Raw genomic sequence first — 19,229 nt, forward strand, 5'->3', positions numbered from 1 at the left:
ATCCCCAAGACTCGTCCACCCTCAACGAGCTCCGCAGAATCCCGTCCAATTTCGCTTATCAACACAGAGATCAAGCTCTACGCCACCATACTAGCCCAGAGGCTTAAGCCTCTCTTGTCGGACCTGGTCCATCCAGACCAGTGCGGGTTCATGCCTGCTAGGGGCACTCGTCACTGCATCTGGCGCCTTCATCTGGCCTTGGCTCATCGTGCTCGGCTCTCCCCTTATCTGGCCCTCCTCTTTCTGGACTTTGAAAAGGCCTTTGACACAGTGAACTGGAACTACCTGCAGGATCTGCATGAGACGATGGGCTTTGATCCCGTCTTCCGCCGTCTTATCGGGGTCCTCTATGCCAACCCCCAGGCCTGAGTGCTGGTCAATGGAGGGCTCTCTGAGGCCTTCCCCATCAGGAGAGGTACGCGTCAGGGGTGTCCCCTCTCACCTCTCTCTTTTTGCATTAGCGATGGACCCCCTTGCTGTGCTCATTCGGCAGGACCCCCTTGTCCAAGGGTGGGCCTGGAACGAGAGCCACATAGATAAAATCGCCCTCTATGCTGATGATGTGGTCTTGTATCTGGCAGACCCAGCGACCTCGGGCCCCAGGTGTTTGCTTTCCCTTGCGGCCTTTGAAAAGGTCTCCAGACTCCCGCTCAACGCGGCTAAATCCACGTTGGTTCTACTACACCCCTCGAGGGAGTGCTACGACTGGCAGTCGGATATCCCTTTACGACGCCAATCGGTCAAATACTTAGGGATATGGGTGACCCTCCTGCTGGAGCTTGAATGGGCGCTGAACATCGCCCCCCTGGCTGCCCTAATGAAGGCTGATCTTAAGAAGTGGCAGTCCCCCTCAACCCCTTAGGGAGAAGCGCCCTCTTTAAAATGATGGTCCTCCCGCGCTTTCTTTATGTCTTGCAAAACACTTCCATCCCCCTCTCCCGTGCCTGGTTCCGCGAACTGGATCGACTTCTGACCCGCTTCCTCTAGGGAAGTGGTCACCCGAGTATATCCCTGGTGCACACCCGTATCCCCCCTATGACAGAGGATTGGGGGTAACTCATCTCTTCCTTTACTATCTTGCCTCTAAACTGATCGTCCACCACGACTGGTATGCGGGCGGCTGGACCGACCCAGCATACCGGGTGGAACTTGAGGAGACAGATTTTCCCCGGATCCAAGCGTTCTTATATGGCAGCCCTGTGCCACAAAACATGGCACCTATTACCAGAACGGTCTTCATGGCTTGGCGAGCGGCTCTGCGCCACACGGGCTGGAATCACAAACTCACCAGACAGATACAGCTGTGGCATGGCACCTGGCTCCGGGAGGTGGCGGCCTTGAACGAATCCCGCCGTTGGGATCTAGTTGTTGTCTCGGTCCTGGGAGATGTCTGGGTCGGGGACCACATCCGGGCCTTCGCGGACCCACAGTGGAACCACGCTCTTTCCCATACCAAGCACTTCCGGTACCTGCAGCAGCGCCACGCGCTCCATACACATCTTCCACTGCCGACACCCCTTCTGGAGTTCAGTCCACTGGAAGCCCATGTGATGATTGGGAATCTGTGTAGCGGGGGGGGGTGTCCTGCATCTATCACACCCTAGTTAATAATGGCCCGGCGTCCCTGGACATGCTGCACACTCGGTGGGAGGGGTGGGTGGGGTCCCCTGGAGGTGGCGGACTGGAGGGGGTGGGTGGGGTCCCCTGGAGGTGGCGGACTGGAGGGATGCCCTTATGGCGCCTAGAACCCTAACCACATCTGCCAAACTACGTCTGGTGCAAATCTATTACCTGCATGCGGCCTATCTCTCCCCTGAACGACTCTTCCGCGCCTGCCTGCGACCCTCCCCAGACTGCCCTAGGTGCGGCATGGGACCCGCAGATTTCTACCACATAGTGTGGCTTTGCCCCGAACTGGCGGGGTTCTGGAGGGGGGTAGAGCGGGAGCTCACGCGAGCCCTGGGCTGGGAGGTTCCCCACGAGCCATTGCGGATACTGCTGGGGGTCTTCGACGGGCTGGATGGATCCAGGTCGGATAGGCGCCTACTGGGGACGGCGATAGCAGTGGCCAAAAGGGACATAGCAAGATACTGGTCCCGTGCCGCGCCTCCTACTGTGGGGGGATGGAGGAGGGGGGTTGATTGGTGCGGGACCCAGGAAGAGGCCCTATTTGAAGCTCGGGCCAACAGAACTGTTCCATAGGATTTGGGGGAAATGGTTTAATCTACTTCCACCGTGATTTAAGATGTACTGCGCGAACGATGCTTATATTTCTGGTAATACATGATGTACATATGGACTGGAGACGAATGACCCGACCGCTACAAACTGCTGATTGTATTCTGCTGTATGTATTGATTGAGCTGCAACCAATGAGTTTTCTTTGCTGTCTTAAATAACCAATAAAGTTGATTATCAAAAAAAAAAAAAAAAGACTTCATGCAGTGGATAATAACGGTGAGAAAATGATAATGTGATACTAGATGTGCTGCCAAAGTATCGCTTTGTGGTCAGTTTGAAGGAAGAATCAGATTCTTGGTCTCAATTACAATTGCAGCCAAGGAAAAATCTTTAAAAATTTACAAACAAATAGAGGTAACAAGTTTGAAAGCCATATATTAAGATTTACTAAGAATTTGCATTGGGGATGTGTCACTTTTGTTACGTCCTGACACAAAACCTTTTTGGGAATTGATAAAGCCACGCAAATGTCATTTTGTGTGCTTTTGTGTGGCTGTGTAAGACAAAATAATGAAACACAGCAAATAGGGGCATATTTACAAAAACATAACGCTCAGTAGCATCACATTTTTTATGTTACGGCAGCTTTTTTTTATCGCCGTATATAAAAGTTGCCGCTAACTGCGGATAGCGGTACTTTTCCAGTATAATCGGATATTTTTAGGATCACCACTTCTGTTAGCGGGACTTAACGAAAATTAGATGAAAGGTAGGAGTTACCATGAAAAAAATGCCGCCAACCACCACGCGATATTTACAATGAAATACCCGTATGGCGATAAACCCCCAAAACTGCTGCTAAGTCCAGTGAGAGGCAGTTTTATAACACCAACAAATAGTTGGTCTTAAAATTAGTGCAAACACTTGGGTCCACATATAAGATGTGTGGGTGCTGGACAGCGCTGCAAGGAACATTGCTGCACTGTCCTGCGCCAAAACAAAAGGTCAGGGATGCGCCCTATCAATAAGATAGAGCACATTCCTGGGCCCCATTCATGAAAAGTGTTGCATCACTGCAACAAAAGAGTGTTGCAACACTTTTCACTGTGCCCTCCTTGCAACACCATGGATGCGCCATATTCAATATACGTCGCTCTATGTCGCAATCAATGACAGATACGTCAGAAATCCTGATGGATCTGTCAGCGCTAAAATCATGCATTACTGCATTTGTGTCGCAAGCATGATGCAACTCCAGCAATGCATGGGGCCGGCCTATCCTATGGCACTGCGTTAGCCTCACGCCTGCCATGAGCCAGCCTTAAGCGTTTGACACAGTAGCGTGCGAGAATTATTGTAGAGAAATTTGAGAGATTTCACTGCGCCACTCCCATGAGGTTATGTTGTGTGGGAATGCCCACTCTGCACACATCATACCTGACGCATGTATAATGTGGCACAGGGCTTCACAAGGTCATGCATATACCTAGTTGCGTCATTTTGTAAATACGGCGCGACGTGGTGCAAGATTCACGCTGCAAATACATCAAGAAAATGACCCACCGGTGGTGTTAAATTGTCAGAAGGGGATCGGGAATAAGCCGCCCTATCTTTTTCCCATACGATGGTGCACTATGGCGGCCATGTGCCAGCGCAGGCACCCTTGCACTATGGTGCAAGGGTGACTGTGTTGCGGAGTTGATTGATATTCTGGCTCCATCTCTTCTTGAGACGTGTGCACGTGTGACTGGACTAGCGGAGGGCAGGAGTGAACCAGTTGGCCTTCTTGGAGTGTTGTTTGCCCGATTTCTCTTTGAGGGGTGACAGGATGTCATCACAGTTAGAGATCCATTGGTGAAGGTTGTGCGCTGCGATGTTGGTGTCTGTAAGCGTTGGCGGAGTGGTGGTGCTGAGGGAGTTGATGAGAAGTTCTTCTGTGACCTTGATCCAGCTGCGACAGGGAGGGGGAAATGGTGGCGGTGGTGTTTGGAGGGCGTAGTGAAGGCGTGATGTATACATTGATGGTGGTCCAGGAGAGTTTGTTGGTGTAGCTGTATTTGAATGTTCCCACTGGCAGAGAAGACAGGGTTGAGCATGTGTGTGGCTATGCGGGTTGGTGCAGTGACTAGCTGCTTGAGTCCGATGTTGGTGAGGTTCTCCAGGAGGGTGGTGGTGCTCTAGTCACTGGGGTTGCCCAGGTGGAAGTTGAGGTCTCTGAGTAGGATGTAGTCAGTGGATGGGAGAGTCTGGGGTGCGATGAGGTCTACAATGGCATTAGTGAATGGGGGTCATGGGCCGGGGGGCCTGTAGACGAGGGTGCCTGCTGAGATTGATGTTGGGCTTAGTTCGGATCTAGAAGTGGAGGTGTTCCATCGTCTCCTTTGGGTCATTAGAGTGTATGGTCAGTCGGAGTGTGCTTTTGTAGATGATGGCAATGCCTCCTCCTGGGAAGTCGGGGTGGTCCTTGTGGGTGATGGTGTAGCGGTCGGACATAGCGATAGGGACTGTTCCCATGAGGCACAGGGTCAGACTGATTTGCATATGGCCATGTCTGAACTGGGGTGGTGGAGTGGGCTAAAGAACGGTGATGGATTAAACCCAGATCAGTTGACTGGGGGTGAGTGTTTGTATTGTCAATGCTCCGTCCATCACCAACTTTGGTTTTTCAATGTCTGGTCTGGAGCAGAGGTTGGTCCAGGTTTACTAAAGAAGGTGATGTCTGAAGAGTTGTCATCAAGGAGGTCCCAGATTTCTGTTGCTTGTTTTTGGAGGGAACACACGTTGAGGTAGATGTAGGTGAGCTGGTTGGGTGCGCTGTTGGTCGGGTGGGCGGCGAGAGGCGCTGGTGTGTTGATGTGGCAGAAGGTGTGTTTTCAGTTACTGCAGGCAAAGGGTGTCAGGGTATTCTTCTGGGATGTTAGATGGCAGGAAGCATCACGGCCAGGGTTGTGAGTGAGGAGGGTGCCGCATAATAGCGGTGGAGTATCCGGGCGGCAGGGTCCCTTGAAATAGACGCTGTCCATGTGCAGACAACGCAGAAAGCCTTGGATTTGGCGCATATTTGGCACACAAGTGGCACACCTATTGCACATGGCCGCACTACAGCCGCCATTAAGTAGTGTTGCAGTGGGGCTGGACAGCTGTGAGGTGGGAAACGCAGGAAAGGACACTGGAGGTGCCGGGGCTGCGGTGGATTGCGGTGTCAACGAGGGAGAAGACTGGGAAAAAGAAACTGTACAAAAGCACAGGGAAAATCAAAGCCAAACATAGCAAATAAAAAAAATACAAAGCCAAAGGTAGAATTCAACGGTGAAGAGCCGGCGGGAGCAACGAGTGAGTGCTCAGCGTGCTCCAGTTGCCACTGGATTCAAGCAAGCCGGGCTGAAGACGGCTGGAGTGCCAGAAACCGGTCCTCGGAAGCTTGAAGACATGGCTTGGCAGTTCGGGCTGGACTGTTCCCATGAGGCACAGGGTCAGACTGATTTGCATATGGCCATGTCTGAACTGGGGTGGCAGAGTGAGGTAAAAAATGGTGATGGATTAAACCCAGATCAGTTGACTGGGGGTGAGTTTTTGATTTGCTCAAACGCTCCTTCCATCATCCCCTTTTGTATTGCCACCCCTGATACAGCGTGGCCTCAGCCGAAAACCAAAGGCAGTGACTGGCGAGAGGCTGAAACATAAGAAGAAGCCCTTGCGTTGCTGGGGCAAGCTAGATATGTGGGAGCAGCAGAGGCCCGAAACCCGGCCTGCGGCCTGCACTGAGCTGGGAGTTGAGACCGCGGCCCACCGGGAAGAGCAGGCCCTGTACTCGAGAGTTACACAACCCTTCTCCTCAACAGGCCATAGATTTCTGGTCCTGGAGGCTGGAGTGCGCAGACGCCTCGTGGGTCATCGTAGATGTGGCTGAGGCATCCCGGACCCCACCAGGAGAAGAGAAGGTGCACCCGGCAGCGAAGCACACACAAGACGATTTGTGCCAGTGGGGTCTTTTGTGTTCGTATTAGCGGTGCCTGGGCTGCGGGCTAAGTTGAACTGAGGGTCGTGCATCACAGCAGTGCGGCGTCTATAGCGCTCGGTGTCCAGACCCCCGCCAGTCTGCAGGCTGAAGCAGAAGTCAAAAATCGAGAGGCGAACACAGGCCATGGAGTGATGTGTGAGGCTTGAAGAGGAATATGGCAGGGAAATGAGACAAAGCCCTCGGCTCACAGAATGCCCGAACCGCCTGGCCTGCTTCACACACAGGGGGCTACCGCTTCTGCTATAAGTGTGGGGGCCGTACTCAGCCTCTACAAAGAGCGAGCCCTGTGTAGCCTGCAGAGGCAACCCGGACAGGACCGGGTGCAGCCTGAGGGCTGGCGGTGTGCCTCACTCGCCGGCGACCGACTCATGGTGCACGTCACACTCAGCACTGCAAAAGGGCCCTGGATCACAGAACAGAATACAAAGAAGATACACCAAGAGAAATAGCCGACAGCATAGGAGGAGTCCACGCAAAGTAGCCCCAAACAACCTTAATAACCAGCCGTCTCGAGCCACTATCTGCCGACCCCAGGGTGCAGTAACATTGATGCCTTAAGGCTCAATCCTGTGATTGCATCACCGGAGAGCAAAGACTGGAGGCAGCGGCAGGGCGCAGGGCAGAGCAGAATCTCGCAAGGAGAAGCAAAAGACCCTGAGACCTATGGGGAGAGTCAAAAAGAGAGATGAGACTGTCGCCGAACCCCCTGACATGGCGGAGGCCGGGGGACGGGCCGTCATGTACAGTGGAATGCTGAGGGTCTGAAGCCCAAATGGAGGCCCGTTAGGTGCAATTAGCTGCAGCCAAAGCTGAGACGAGCAGACATCACAACTGAGGGGGTCCACGGCCACACCTTTGAGGCCCCCACACCTCGAGGAGCTTTGCAGCCTAGGTGCCGTCATCTCGGATCTTACAGGGCAGCGAAGTGGAGGTACACCTAGCTGAGATGCACTGCCAATGAGCAATCTTGGTGAATGAGAGGGCGCTGCGGCCGAGTACAGAGTGAGGCCACACAAGGCCTGCTGAGAGGCCTGTGAGAAACTAGAACAGTCCAGAGGGAGGCGAGCACCTTAGAAGAGCTAGGACAGGGACAGCTTATACAGGCCCTAATTTGGAGACTTAAGCAGTGGCCTTCAGAAGACAGAAAGGTGAGCCGGGCCCGGACGGGGCGGTAGCTGATGAGTCGCAAGGACAGAGAAGACCAATACCCACACGCCTCAGTAACCAGGGCTGCAGCCGTCCATCGGTCACTGTAGCCGAAACAAGACTCCTAACCCATACCATAGCACAGTTCCCGGCCATAGAATAGTATAACAAGAGAGAAGAGAGAGTCAGAAGCGCACTAGTGCTTGAGGCCTGAGGCTCGACTGCAATTCGCCTGTTTAGGGCCAAAATGACTTTGGGGACGGGCACAAGTAACTCACTTCCGCTGTCCCTGGCACCCTGTAATTAATGGCATCGCCAATCATGAAGAAGGGGACCTCTATCAAGGGCATATTCATGAAAGCAGGAGCCCCCCATGAGGGAATGATCAAAGGAGGTTAGAGTAGAGTGAATTCTCCACTTGCAGAGGATCCAAAGGCCCCAGTCACACGCCCCTACCTAGAGGCCTGATCTGATGGGTGAGCCTGCACACCATCTGGAAGGTCGTCACGCATATGGGAGAGAGAGTGGATATGCTAGATCTCCAAGCTCACGCAGAGGATCTGGAAAACCGTTCCAGACGCACTAACATTCGGATCTGAAGAGCCCCTAGGGATGCTGAAGAAGCTCGTAACACGGCATGTTTTGAAACGGCTAATGAACACCAATTTAACTTCTTTCATCTCACAGAACCTGCACACTCTCTGCGGTCAGCCCGAGGTTTCTTTTAATTCAAGAAACCCCCCGCGCGCTCTCACCACGGCATGTTTTCAACCGTCGCACTATTTCGTAAACTGCAATTGTTTTCCACTGCGTAACTCTCTCAATCTGAGCCCGTCACTTCTATCCATGTTTCCCACTCCTGTCATATGATGCGTTCACTCTGCCTTCCTCGTCCCTCAGGCAGTGTGTGCACCCACAAATTCTCTGTATTATCACTCACTTAAACCCGCAGGTTCACCTCAAATATACATACATCCTTTGCCAATAGATCCTTTTGTTGCCATTGTGATTTGTCTAATTGCACTTTCTTACATTGTTTTAACTCACACATTTTCTGTATTATCACTCACTTAAACCCGCCGGTTCACCTCAAATACACATAATCCCTCTTGCCAATAGATCTTTTTGCTGCCGTTTTGGCTTGTTTAATTGCATCTCCTTACAGTGTGTTTCAACCTATATTGCAGTCATGTGCCATTTTACTTTTACTCTCGCTCCTTGCAAGAATTCTAATGTTTTGCTTCCTGCCTCCCTCCCTGTTTTCATTTCTCTTCACAGGCAGTGTAATTTCAGGCTTGCTATACTCTCGTCCTGATGATGATCTATGTATCTAGTTATAGATCAAAACGTCGTTGACTCTCTAAACAGCATGCACGTTAAACTCATGTGTTAAAGCAAGTGCATTAATGTTTATTTCTAAAAAGCTTGCCCCACTATTTGCATTGGCAAAAAGCTTCCTTTTTTGCCTGAATTTTTTTATATATTTGTGATTGTCTTTATATTTTGTTCTTGAAGGATACAGGACTGTGTCCCACACAATCACGTTCTGATTGATCGCAAACAATCTCTTTTGATATCGTTACATTTAAATGTCTGGCTGGACATTGTAACTCAATATAGCACTGATTCTGGTCTATATTTATTGTTGTCTGATTCGTAATTGTTTGAAGGGCCAATTGTTTTTCATAACTAGTTCATACCCAGGGTCCTTCCTACCTTGCAGGTTCCCTTGTTTATAACAAACACTCCATTACAGTCATAGCACAACTGGGCAAAGATAAACAGCTACGTCGATCTTATCGCCCTTTTTCGCTTTGAAATATGGATGGTAAATTATTTACAGGAATTTTAGAAATATTGTGTAGAAAGCTCACCCACGGCTCACTTATATTTGTATTTGTTATTCAAGTTTTTAAGCTTGTATCGTCTTTTTCACCAGAATAAAGGATATGGATCAGAGCGTAGTTTGATGGCGGTACTGAGGTGTAGTGATCGCGCAGGCAAGAGAACGGGTCCTCTCAAGTGACTAGCATTCCGGTCCTGACTGGCGTGGATATCGCGTTGTAGCATCTAACATGGGCTTTTTTCAAGCAGCCCTGCTTAGGTACCTAGTAGAAAGGTCCCGCCCAGATTCAGAGAAGTCCTGGCTATTTATGGACAGGGCTCTGGTAGGCACAACTATGAGGAAGGTCCTCTTGCTGAAGAGAAGTAATCGCTCACCTAGCCTTTACCATTCGGCAATCACGGTGCCCACACTTAAAATATGGGACGCAGTGGGAGGAAAGAGAGGTCTTACTTCCTTTCCATCCCCGCTGACTCCAATAGTGGAGAACCCAGACTTTACACCGGGGATGAACCAACCGGAGTTTAGAGCTTTGGCAGAAGCCAGATTGTAGATCAATTGGACAGAAATGAATGCGCACTCCCTGAAGGGGAAATATTCCATTACACTCAAGTTAGACATTGGGCGAAGAGCCTGGAGATGAAGGCAGCTGCGCAGCGCCATTTAACCAACTTTGAGAGATGGCTCTTGGGTAGGGAATCGGACAAACGGTTGGTCTCAGATCTATTCAAAATTTCGATGGGCCCTAAACTGGAGACAAAATTCACTGTCAAGCTGCCTTGGGAACGGGAAATAGGGCGACAACTGACACAGAAGGAATGTAGACATATCCACTACAGGCAAACAATCAATTGTGGAGGGAGAAGGAAAGCGTGATCCATTCAGCTTCCTTGGTTATCAGATACAAAGGTACGTGTCATTCACTGTCGGTCCAACCTGTCCATTGAGTACCCATTTGAAAATTAACCAGAGTGTGCTAAAAGTTTACTGTGCAAGGCACGACGCACAAAGCATTACCATTACTTATAGCCTGCTTACGCGTTATGAAAGTCACCCCAATGTTGGCCAAATAAGAGTATGTTAAGCATGACGCTGTGAATGTCCCTTTCTTTACCATTAGACCGCGCATGCATGAGGAGAGCAACTAGTGTATAAAGGAGAACGGTGAAAGGCACGCATTTAGAACGTCTCTATTGCACTAATACCAAACTGCAGAGGGACAAGGAACATTTTGTTGAGCGCGTAATCATTGACATGCATCAAAAAACAGGACGCTGAGAAACGAACTACAGGCACATTGGAATGAAACCAATAGGCGCATTAGAATGAAACCAATAAGCACTAGTTTTGAAATATGAATGAGTATAGGAATTTTGCAATTGATAATAGATACATTATTCACACCACAGACGGAAGGTACAAACGCATGGAATGAGTGAGTTGACCTTTTACGATGGTGGTGTGTGTTCTACAAAGTATTGCCATTTTTCAGTTGCTATGCATTACTGTGTGTGACAACATAATTAGTTGTCTTTGTTTGTCAGCCCTACAATTACTACCCCTTTATCCCCTTCCTATGTATGTCTGCCTTGTGTATTACAGGTACCTACGAGACCTATTTAGGAGAAGGATTAATATATCCATTTTCCCACTCCTTCACACGAATATACAACCCTATTCAAAGGAGTTCACATTCACAGAGACGCCCTTGGTCTCTACACCCACTGCACTTGGTCCTGAAGAAAGCCCGACCGACCCCATCAGGCAAACAAGGGCTGAAACATGTCGACCTTTTTATATACAAAAGAATACTAGTGTGTGAGATTCCTAATTTATCTCAAAACACACGCCTTTAATTTTAAAGGTGACTCGAACCCAGACTCAATAAAATATGAATATCTGGTTGTACGAACCTGTTTTGTCAATTTCTTTTTACATACTTCACCCATCACTGATCACTACTGCGGTAACCAGGGGTAACCCTCCGGCTGGAGGATGCATAACTACTAACCCGATGATTATGCACACACGTGCCGAAAAAGTGGAGAATCAAGATATACCGCTTCCATCCAAGTTCAGTCACGTGCATGAGGGTTTTTTCATTGGGACATTTCAGTACGCAACCTGCATACCCAGGTTAATGCAGGACAAGTGATCCATCCCCATTTTTGATTTTGTATATCCACTACAGGGCCAGACACTCTGCCCCCAACACAGATAGTGCAGGGACAGCGACAAAGATAATTTCATATTGGTATCTGACCCCTAAGCGCAAGCACAGCATTAACCAAACACGGAATGACAAATGTGGGGGATGCAGGGAATTTACTAGAACGCTAACTCATATCCTCTGGGAATGCCCTAAACTGACACGCTTTTGGTAGGAGGTCCTCATTGAGTTTGATACCTACCTATTACGCAGCTTCCCAGATTTCCCGCTATTATTATTTTGGGTCTCCCCAACCCTCTCACCTACCCTCTCAGATCTATGAGAGGTAGACACATTACTATAGCACAGGGGTCTCCAACCAGCAGCTCGGGAGCTACTGGTAGCTCACCAGCACCCTCAAAGTAGCTCTCGGAGGTTAAGCCAAACCAAGCCGATCTCAGAGATTCTGTGTATATTAAAGAAGATACAAGTAGGCGGACCTGACATGATTAAACTGCAGTGATTTCAGCAAGGGGATTAAAAAACTCTTCCTCGACCAACTGAAATAGGAGCAAAATATTATAAAGTGGAGCAAGTCCTGCAAAGACACATTGTGATGCAGCATCAATATGTATTGAATTTGATAACCTCAATAGAGGGAGAGGTGTATGCTAAGGTCGGTGAGTACTGTTGCACGTTCATAACAGTATGACATGGATAACAGGACGCTCACACTTCCCATTCAAACACTGCATAAATTGCAAACTGACATGCATAATTAGGGAGGTGCCCAGGAACCGAAATGGTATGAAGGCTGGTTTGCCTTGCTTCCCCTATCTGCAAATGAGTCCCTACTAAACAGACCGCAGATTGTACAAAATGTGGTGGCTCGCCCTGCCCCTAAAAAAAACACCTTGCACCTCTTAAGGACCATTGCTACAACAACTTCACTGGCTCCCTATCCACCAGAGAATTAATTTTAAGCTTTACTTTCTCACCCATAAAGCTTTATATGGTGCGTGCCCAGCTACCTATCAGACAAATTCAAAATCTAGTGTCCGAATCGCCATCTTAGCTCAGAAGGTAAAGGGTTGCTGGTGGTCCCCCGGTTTAAGAAGGTTAGAACAGGAGACAAAACCGTTGTCCATCTAGCCTCAAAATTTTGGAAGACCTTGCCCGAGGATCTGCGCAAATGCTCCAATCTACTCCGCTTCAGGAAACTCCTGAAAACAGCATTATTCAGAGTTTAAACCTGTCTGCCCATGCTCATCTGACTTACCTGCTATGAAAGCGCGGACATACCCCTTCAGGGGTGATTCCTGCGCTTTACAAATCCCAATACATACAATACATGCATTCCCCGTTGATTTATGGGACTGTGTAAGTCATTGCTGTAGGTTTTGATTATTGTGCTGTTTTTGTTTGGTTTTCTACAACTGTTTTGTTTTTCCAGCAAAACACAGTCCTCTAGTTGGGTAGAATGCAAGTAACTAGAGAGGGAGTAATAGATAAAACTGAAACAAGAGCAGCCTCATATAATATGACTGTCATAAGGTGTGGGGCAAATGATGTGGTTGAAACTTCAACTAGAGGGGGAATGTTAATATTGAAGCTGATATACGCAATGGTACGTGTATGTTCAAAAACACTGTTGTTGAAATCTCCAGAGATTACCTCTCCATCATCCCAAGTAAGAAATACATGGTCAGGCAGGCCCTGCGGCCTATGCCTGAGGCTACAGATTGATAGATCACAGGTGGGGTAACCAGCAGGACAAATGCGTGAACGGGGAAAACTCAGATTAGTCTCTTAGACAGGCATCAACCCTACAATTTTTCACAGGAGATTGTCTAGAATAAAGCACACAAGGCTGAAAGGGTGTGCGCATTCCCAAAACACCATAAAGTTAGATGCCACATGAAGTTAGGAACACTCAGCCAATCCTAACACAGCAAATACAGTACATGCAGTGATCACACGCTGATCATGCAGGACATCTGCATGATCAGCACGTGTCCATGCAAGGTCGAGACCCACAAGCATTCGCTACCAAGTGAGATGATTTAAGGCTCCATGACTAGGCCCACATTCTTTTCCTTAAAATAAGATATCTAGATTATTTAATGATGCTCCAAAGACAGTATATAATGGCGCTCAGAACAAATGTATTTTGAGAAAGTCTTCATACCCACTTTCTGTAACTGTGCTCCCGACTCCAGCGTTTGAATAAACCAACTGTTCCTTCTTGGTCAAATGCCTCTTGTCTTTTCAAGGTAAATTCACATTTCAGCGATAGCATCAGACTGCATACAGTGCAAAACACCCACTGCAACCTTACTGTATCCGACCTCACACTGTATTAAACAATGCACTGCACTAGAGATTGCCTGTTCTACACAGCAAACTTTAGTAGATGGGGTAGAGCAGGACTGCTTCTGATTATAGGTTCACGCTATCCAGTGCCTCCCAGTGAGAGGACAGTATTCCAGCATAAACAGGCTCCAGGATCAAGCACACAGGGGCCAAGGGTCTAGTAACCCTATCACGATAGTAGATGCAATAGGCAGTACAACTGTACTGCAGACTATTCAGACGTTTGTCTCAGACACACAGTAGTTTGATTGTGTTCATGATTGAGCTCTGCCCCGAAGGGACCCCTTTGAATTGTTAGTAACCTTCATCGACTACTATTCTGAGCCACAGGAAGAAGTTCTAGACTTAGAATGAATCTTTTCACAGGTCTACGTGAGGGTAAAATTGGTACCGGTCACCCCTGTTGTAGATGGTGGAGGCCCGCTAAAGGTATCAGTGTGAGTTTCAAAATATAATTGCATTCAGTTCAATTCTTACCTTCATATTTCTTAATCTTCTCTTCAGGTTTCGGAGTTTTTACAAATTGGATATTTGTTTCTTTTTCTTTCCTTTCTAGCTCTGGACACTGAAACGTCACTTCCGTGCATCTAGAACGACACACACATCATTTTAGTGTTACAGACCACTTAAAGGATACATGATCTGAAAAGAAACAGCACATAAATCAAACTCCTGCAGGACCTCACTTGGCATGTCTTACTAAACACACACACACAAGCACAAATGCACACACACACACATGGTCACACTCACACACACCCACATAGACTCACACTCCCTTTCTCACTAATACTCTTGGTTTGTTTGTCTCGTTCGCTCATAGTTCTTGGGAAATCAAAGGCAAATATGAATAATCACACAGACTCTATCTCTCTCACAACCTCTTTTAAGCTCTCTATATACTTCCCAATCTTCTACTCACTCTTACAATCTTCTGCATATGTCTATCTCTCTTTGTGTCTCTTTCTTGCTCATTCTCTGTCTCTTGCTTTCTCCCTCTTAGACATTCTGAACATGAATATTTCATAAGTGCTAAGCATAAGTGCCTATGAAATTCTGCATTCTGCCCCCTCCCTGTCAGTGAAAGGCTTCAACCTAGAATTACTACATTCCCAGAATCTTTGAATAATTTAGTCCCTCCAACTTGGTATGCTTGAAATCCACTACTGTGGAATCTCTGATTCATTTGAACTTCGACTCTCTCTACGCCAGAGATCTTGTAACGTGGAAACCGTGAAGTCCTACGCCTTAGAATCTCTGAAGCCTTGATCCTTGGAAACTCTGAGGTTCTAGACCTCGGAATTTCTGGACCTCTGTATCTTGGAATTTAAGGATTCCTGTACCTTGGAATCACTGGATCCCTGTACCTCGGAATATCTGAAAACCTGGACATTGAAATCTCAAAACGCTACACATTGGACACATTTAAGTCCTGCATCTTAGAGTATCTGGGATTCTGCACATTTATTCTCTGGATCCCTATACCTTTGAATCGCTAGAACCCTGAACACTGGACTCATTGAAGTTCTGCACCTTGAAATGTATCAAAACAACCACATTGGAGGCTTTCAACTCCTGCACTGTGAAGTCTCTGAAGTCCTGCACCTTGGAATGCCTGAGCTCCTGCACCTTGGAGGCTCTGAGGTCCTGCACCTTGGAGTCTGTGAGCACCTGCACCTTTGGTATTCTGGGTCCTGCACCTTTGAGACTTTATGGTCCTGCACCTTGGATTATCTGTAATTCTGCAGCTTAGAGTATTTAGGGTCTGCAAGTTGGACTCTCTGATGTCCTTCACCTGCAGTTTATGAGGTCCTGCACCTTGTTGTCTCTGAAGTCCTGAACCTTAGAGCTCTTACCTCCTGCACCTTGGAGCTTCTAAGGTCTTGCAGTGTTGGTATTCTGGGGGCCTGCACCTTAGAGTCTCTGTGGTCCTCCACAATGGGAATTCTGGGGTCCTGAAGGTAGGGTTTTCTGAGACCCTCCAACTTAGTAACCCTTAGTGCCCGCACTTTGGAGTCTCTGAGGTCCTGCACCTTGGGTAGACTAGGGCACTGCACATTGAAATCTCTGTGGTCCTGCAACTTGGAGGTTCTTAGCTCCTGCACCTTGGGTATTCTGGAGTCCTGCACTTTAGGATCTTTGAGGTCCTGCACCTTCCAGTCTCTGAGGTCCTGCAATATAGAGGCTCTTAGCTTATGCACCTCCAAGAATCTGAGGTCCTACATCTTGGGTATTCTGGAGTTCTGCACCATTTAGTTTCTAATCCCCGGCAACATGGGGTCTCAGAGGTCCTGCAATTTAGAGGCTCGTAGCTCCTGCACCTTGAAGTCTCTAAGGTCCTTCACCTTGAGCATTCTTAAGTCCTGCACCTTGGACTGCAATCCCAGAGATCCTGTACATTGCAATGTCAGAGCTTCTGCACCTTGGAGGCTCTGGGGTCCTCCACCTTAGCATCTATTGTGTCCCACACAATGGATTTTCTGGGGTCCTCCACTTTAGGATCTCTGAGGTCCTGCACCTTCCAGTCTCTGAGATCCATCAACATAGAGGCACCTAGCTCCCGCACCTCAAAGACTCTGATGTCCTGCACCTTGAGTATTTTGGTGTCCTGCACAATTTAGTTTCTCAGATCCTGCAATATGGGGTCTCTGAGGTCCTGCACCTTAGAATCTCTTAGCTCCTGGACCTTGATGTCTCTGAGGTCCATCACCGTGAGAAGTCTGGAGGCCTACCACTTGGAGTTTCAGAGTTATTGCACCTTGCAATGTCAGCGCTCCTGCACCTTGGAGGCTGTGGAGTCCTCCACCTTGGAGTCTCTGTGCTCCTGCATCTTGGAGTCTCTGAGGTCCGGTACCATGGAAATTCTTTGATCCTGCACCTTGGAGACTCTGATGTCCTGAACCTTGGAAAGTCAGACCCCCTGCACCTTGGAGTGTCTGGAGTCCTGCACCTAAGGGATTATGAGCTCCTGTTCTTTGGAGTTATTGAGCTCCTGCACCTTGGATTGTCTGAGGTCCTGCAATTTGGAGTCACTGAGGTCCTGCACTTTTGGAGTCCCTGAGATCCTGCATCTTGGAGTTTTTAAAGTTCTTCACCTAAGAATCTCTAAGGTCTTGCACTTTAGAGTCTCTGAGGTACTGCACTTTGAATACGTTGAGGTCCTGCTCCTTGGAGTTTCTGAGTTTCTACACTTTGAAGCCTCTGAGGACCTGCACTATAGAGTATTTGAGGTCTGCCTCCTTGGAGTGTCTTAGGTCCTGAAACTTAGATGTTCATGGATCCTGCGCCTTGGGTATTCTGAGGTCCTGCACATTGAAGCCTCTGATATCCTGCACTTTGGGTATTTTGGGGCCCTGAATTTTAGGGTCTCTGAGGTTCTACACATTATAAACTCTTAGCTGCTGCACCTTGGATGCTCGGAGGTCCTGCACCTTGGAGTTTGTGAGCTACTGTACCTTGAAATGTCTGAGGTCCTATACCTTGGACTCTCTGAGGTCCAGTACTTTGGATGTTCCTGGGTCCTGCACCTTGGAGACCTTGTGTCCTGTATCTTGGAAATATTGCGATCCTGCATCTTAGAGTCTCTAAGGTTCTGCAGCATTGAATCTCCGAGGTACTGCACCTTAGTGGATCTTACCTCCTGCACTTTTGAGTTTCTGAGGTCTTACAGTTTTGATATTCTGGGGGCCGGCACCTTGAAATCTCTGTGGTCTTGCACAATGGGTATTCGGAGATCCTGAATGTAGGTGTTTCTGAGGCCCTCCAACTTAGGGGTTCTGAGGTCCTGCACCTTGGGTATTCTAGGACCTGCATAATGGAGTCGCCAAGGTACTACACCTGGGAGTCTCTGATGTTCTGCACCTAAGAGACTCTTACTTGATGTAACTGAAGTCTCTGAAGTTCAGCACCTTGGTTATTCTGCAGTCCTGTACCTTTGGGTTTCTGAGGCACTGCACTTTAGAGCTTTTAGCTTCTGCACCTTGAAGTCTCTAAAGTCATTCACCTTCGGTATTCAGGGGTCCTGGGGTCCTGCACTTTAGAATCCCAAAGATAGGGCACCTTGGAATGTCAGAGCTCCTATACCCTGGAGGCCGTAGAGTCCTGCACCTTTGGAGGCTCTGGAGTCCTGCACCTTGGAGTCTATGTGCTCATGCACCTTGGAGTCTCTGTGGTCCTACCATTGGCTATTCTTGGGTCCTGCACCTTGGAGTCTCTAAAGCCCTGCACCATGGAGATTCTGAGGTCCTGCACCTTGAAACCTCTGAGGTCCTGTACCTTAGGATCTCTGAGGTCCTGCACCTTGGATGTTCTAGGGGGACTGGACCGTGAAGTCTTAGATGTCTGGCACCTTGTAGACTATGTTTTGCTGCACCTTGGACTATCTGGGGTCCTACATCTTAGAGTCTCTGAGGCCCTATACCTTGAAGTCTCTGAGAACCTACTATTTGTAGTTTCTGAGGTCCTGTGCCTTAGATGGTCCTACCTCATGCACCTTGGAGTCTCTGATGTCCTGAACCTTAGGCATTCTGTGGTCCTTCACTTTGGTATCCCAGAGCAACTGCATATTGGAGGCTTTTAGCTCCTGCACCTTGGAGTCTCTGAGGTCCTTGGGTATTCTGGGGTCCAGCACCTTAGACTTTCTGAGGTCCTTGGAATGTCTAAATTCTTGCACCTTGAAGTCTGTGGGGTCCTACACTTTAGGTATTCTGAGGTCCAGCACCTTGGACTTTCTTAGATCATGAACCTTAAAGTCTTTGAGATCCTGCACCCTGGGTGTTCTGGAGTACTGCACCTTGGAGACTATGAGCTTCTGTACCTTGGAATGTGTGAGGTCCCGTACCTTGGATGTTTTGGGGTCCTGCACAATGGAGTCTCTAAAGTCCTGCATTTTGAAGTATCTGAGGACCTGCATTTGGGTATGCTTGGGCACTGCACCATGAACTCACTGAGGTCCTGCACCTTGGGAAATCTTTGGCCCTGCACCTTAGGGTCTCTGAGGCACTGCAACTTAGAGTCTCTTTGCTCCAGTACCTTGAGGTCTCTGAGGTTTTGAAGTTGGGCATTCTGGGCCCCTGTACCTTGAAGTGTCTGAGGTTCTGCACCTTGGGTTTTCTGGGGTCTTGCACCACATATTCTCTAGGCCCTGTACCTTAGAGGCCCTTAGTACCTGCACATTGGAGTCTCTAAGGTCCCCGCACCTTGGAGACTGTAAGGTTCTAAGGAATGAATTTTCTGCGGTCTTGCACCTTGTGTATTCATGGATCATGCATCTTGGAGTCTCTGAGGTCCTGCACCTTGGGGTTCCTGGGTCCTGCTCCTTAAGGTCTCTGAGATCCTATATCTTAGAGGCTTTGGGATGCTGCCCCATTGGTTCTCCAAGGTCCTGCCCTTTGGGTCCCTGAGGTCCTGAATCTTGGAGTCTCTGCGATCCTGCATCTTATAGAATTTTAGCTCATTTACCTTAACATCTCTGAAGTCCTGCCCTTTGAGTATTTTCATGTCCTGCACCTTTGAGT

General features: G+C 48.5%; 1 protein-coding gene across 1 annotated transcript in view; it reads right to left on the reverse strand.

Moving 5' to 3' along the window:
* LOC147718118 (E3 ubiquitin-protein ligase TRIM11-like) overlaps nt 1-19,229 on the reverse strand; it is a 379,599-nt gene that overhangs the window by 218,700 nt on the left and 141,670 nt on the right. Inside the window, exon 5 of the mRNA XM_086919259.1 lies at nt 14,191-14,300. Within this exon, the coding sequence (XP_086775385.1) occupies nt 14,191-14,300 (110 nt within the window). The remainder of the gene's footprint in view (nt 1-14,190; nt 14,301-19,229) is intronic.

This window comes from Lissotriton vulgaris, chromosome 4_2, assembly GCF_964263255.1.
Source record: "Lissotriton vulgaris chromosome 4_2, aLisVul1.2, whole genome shotgun sequence".
NCBI classification, from domain to species: Eukaryota; Metazoa; Chordata; class Amphibia; order Caudata; family Salamandridae; genus Lissotriton; species Lissotriton vulgaris.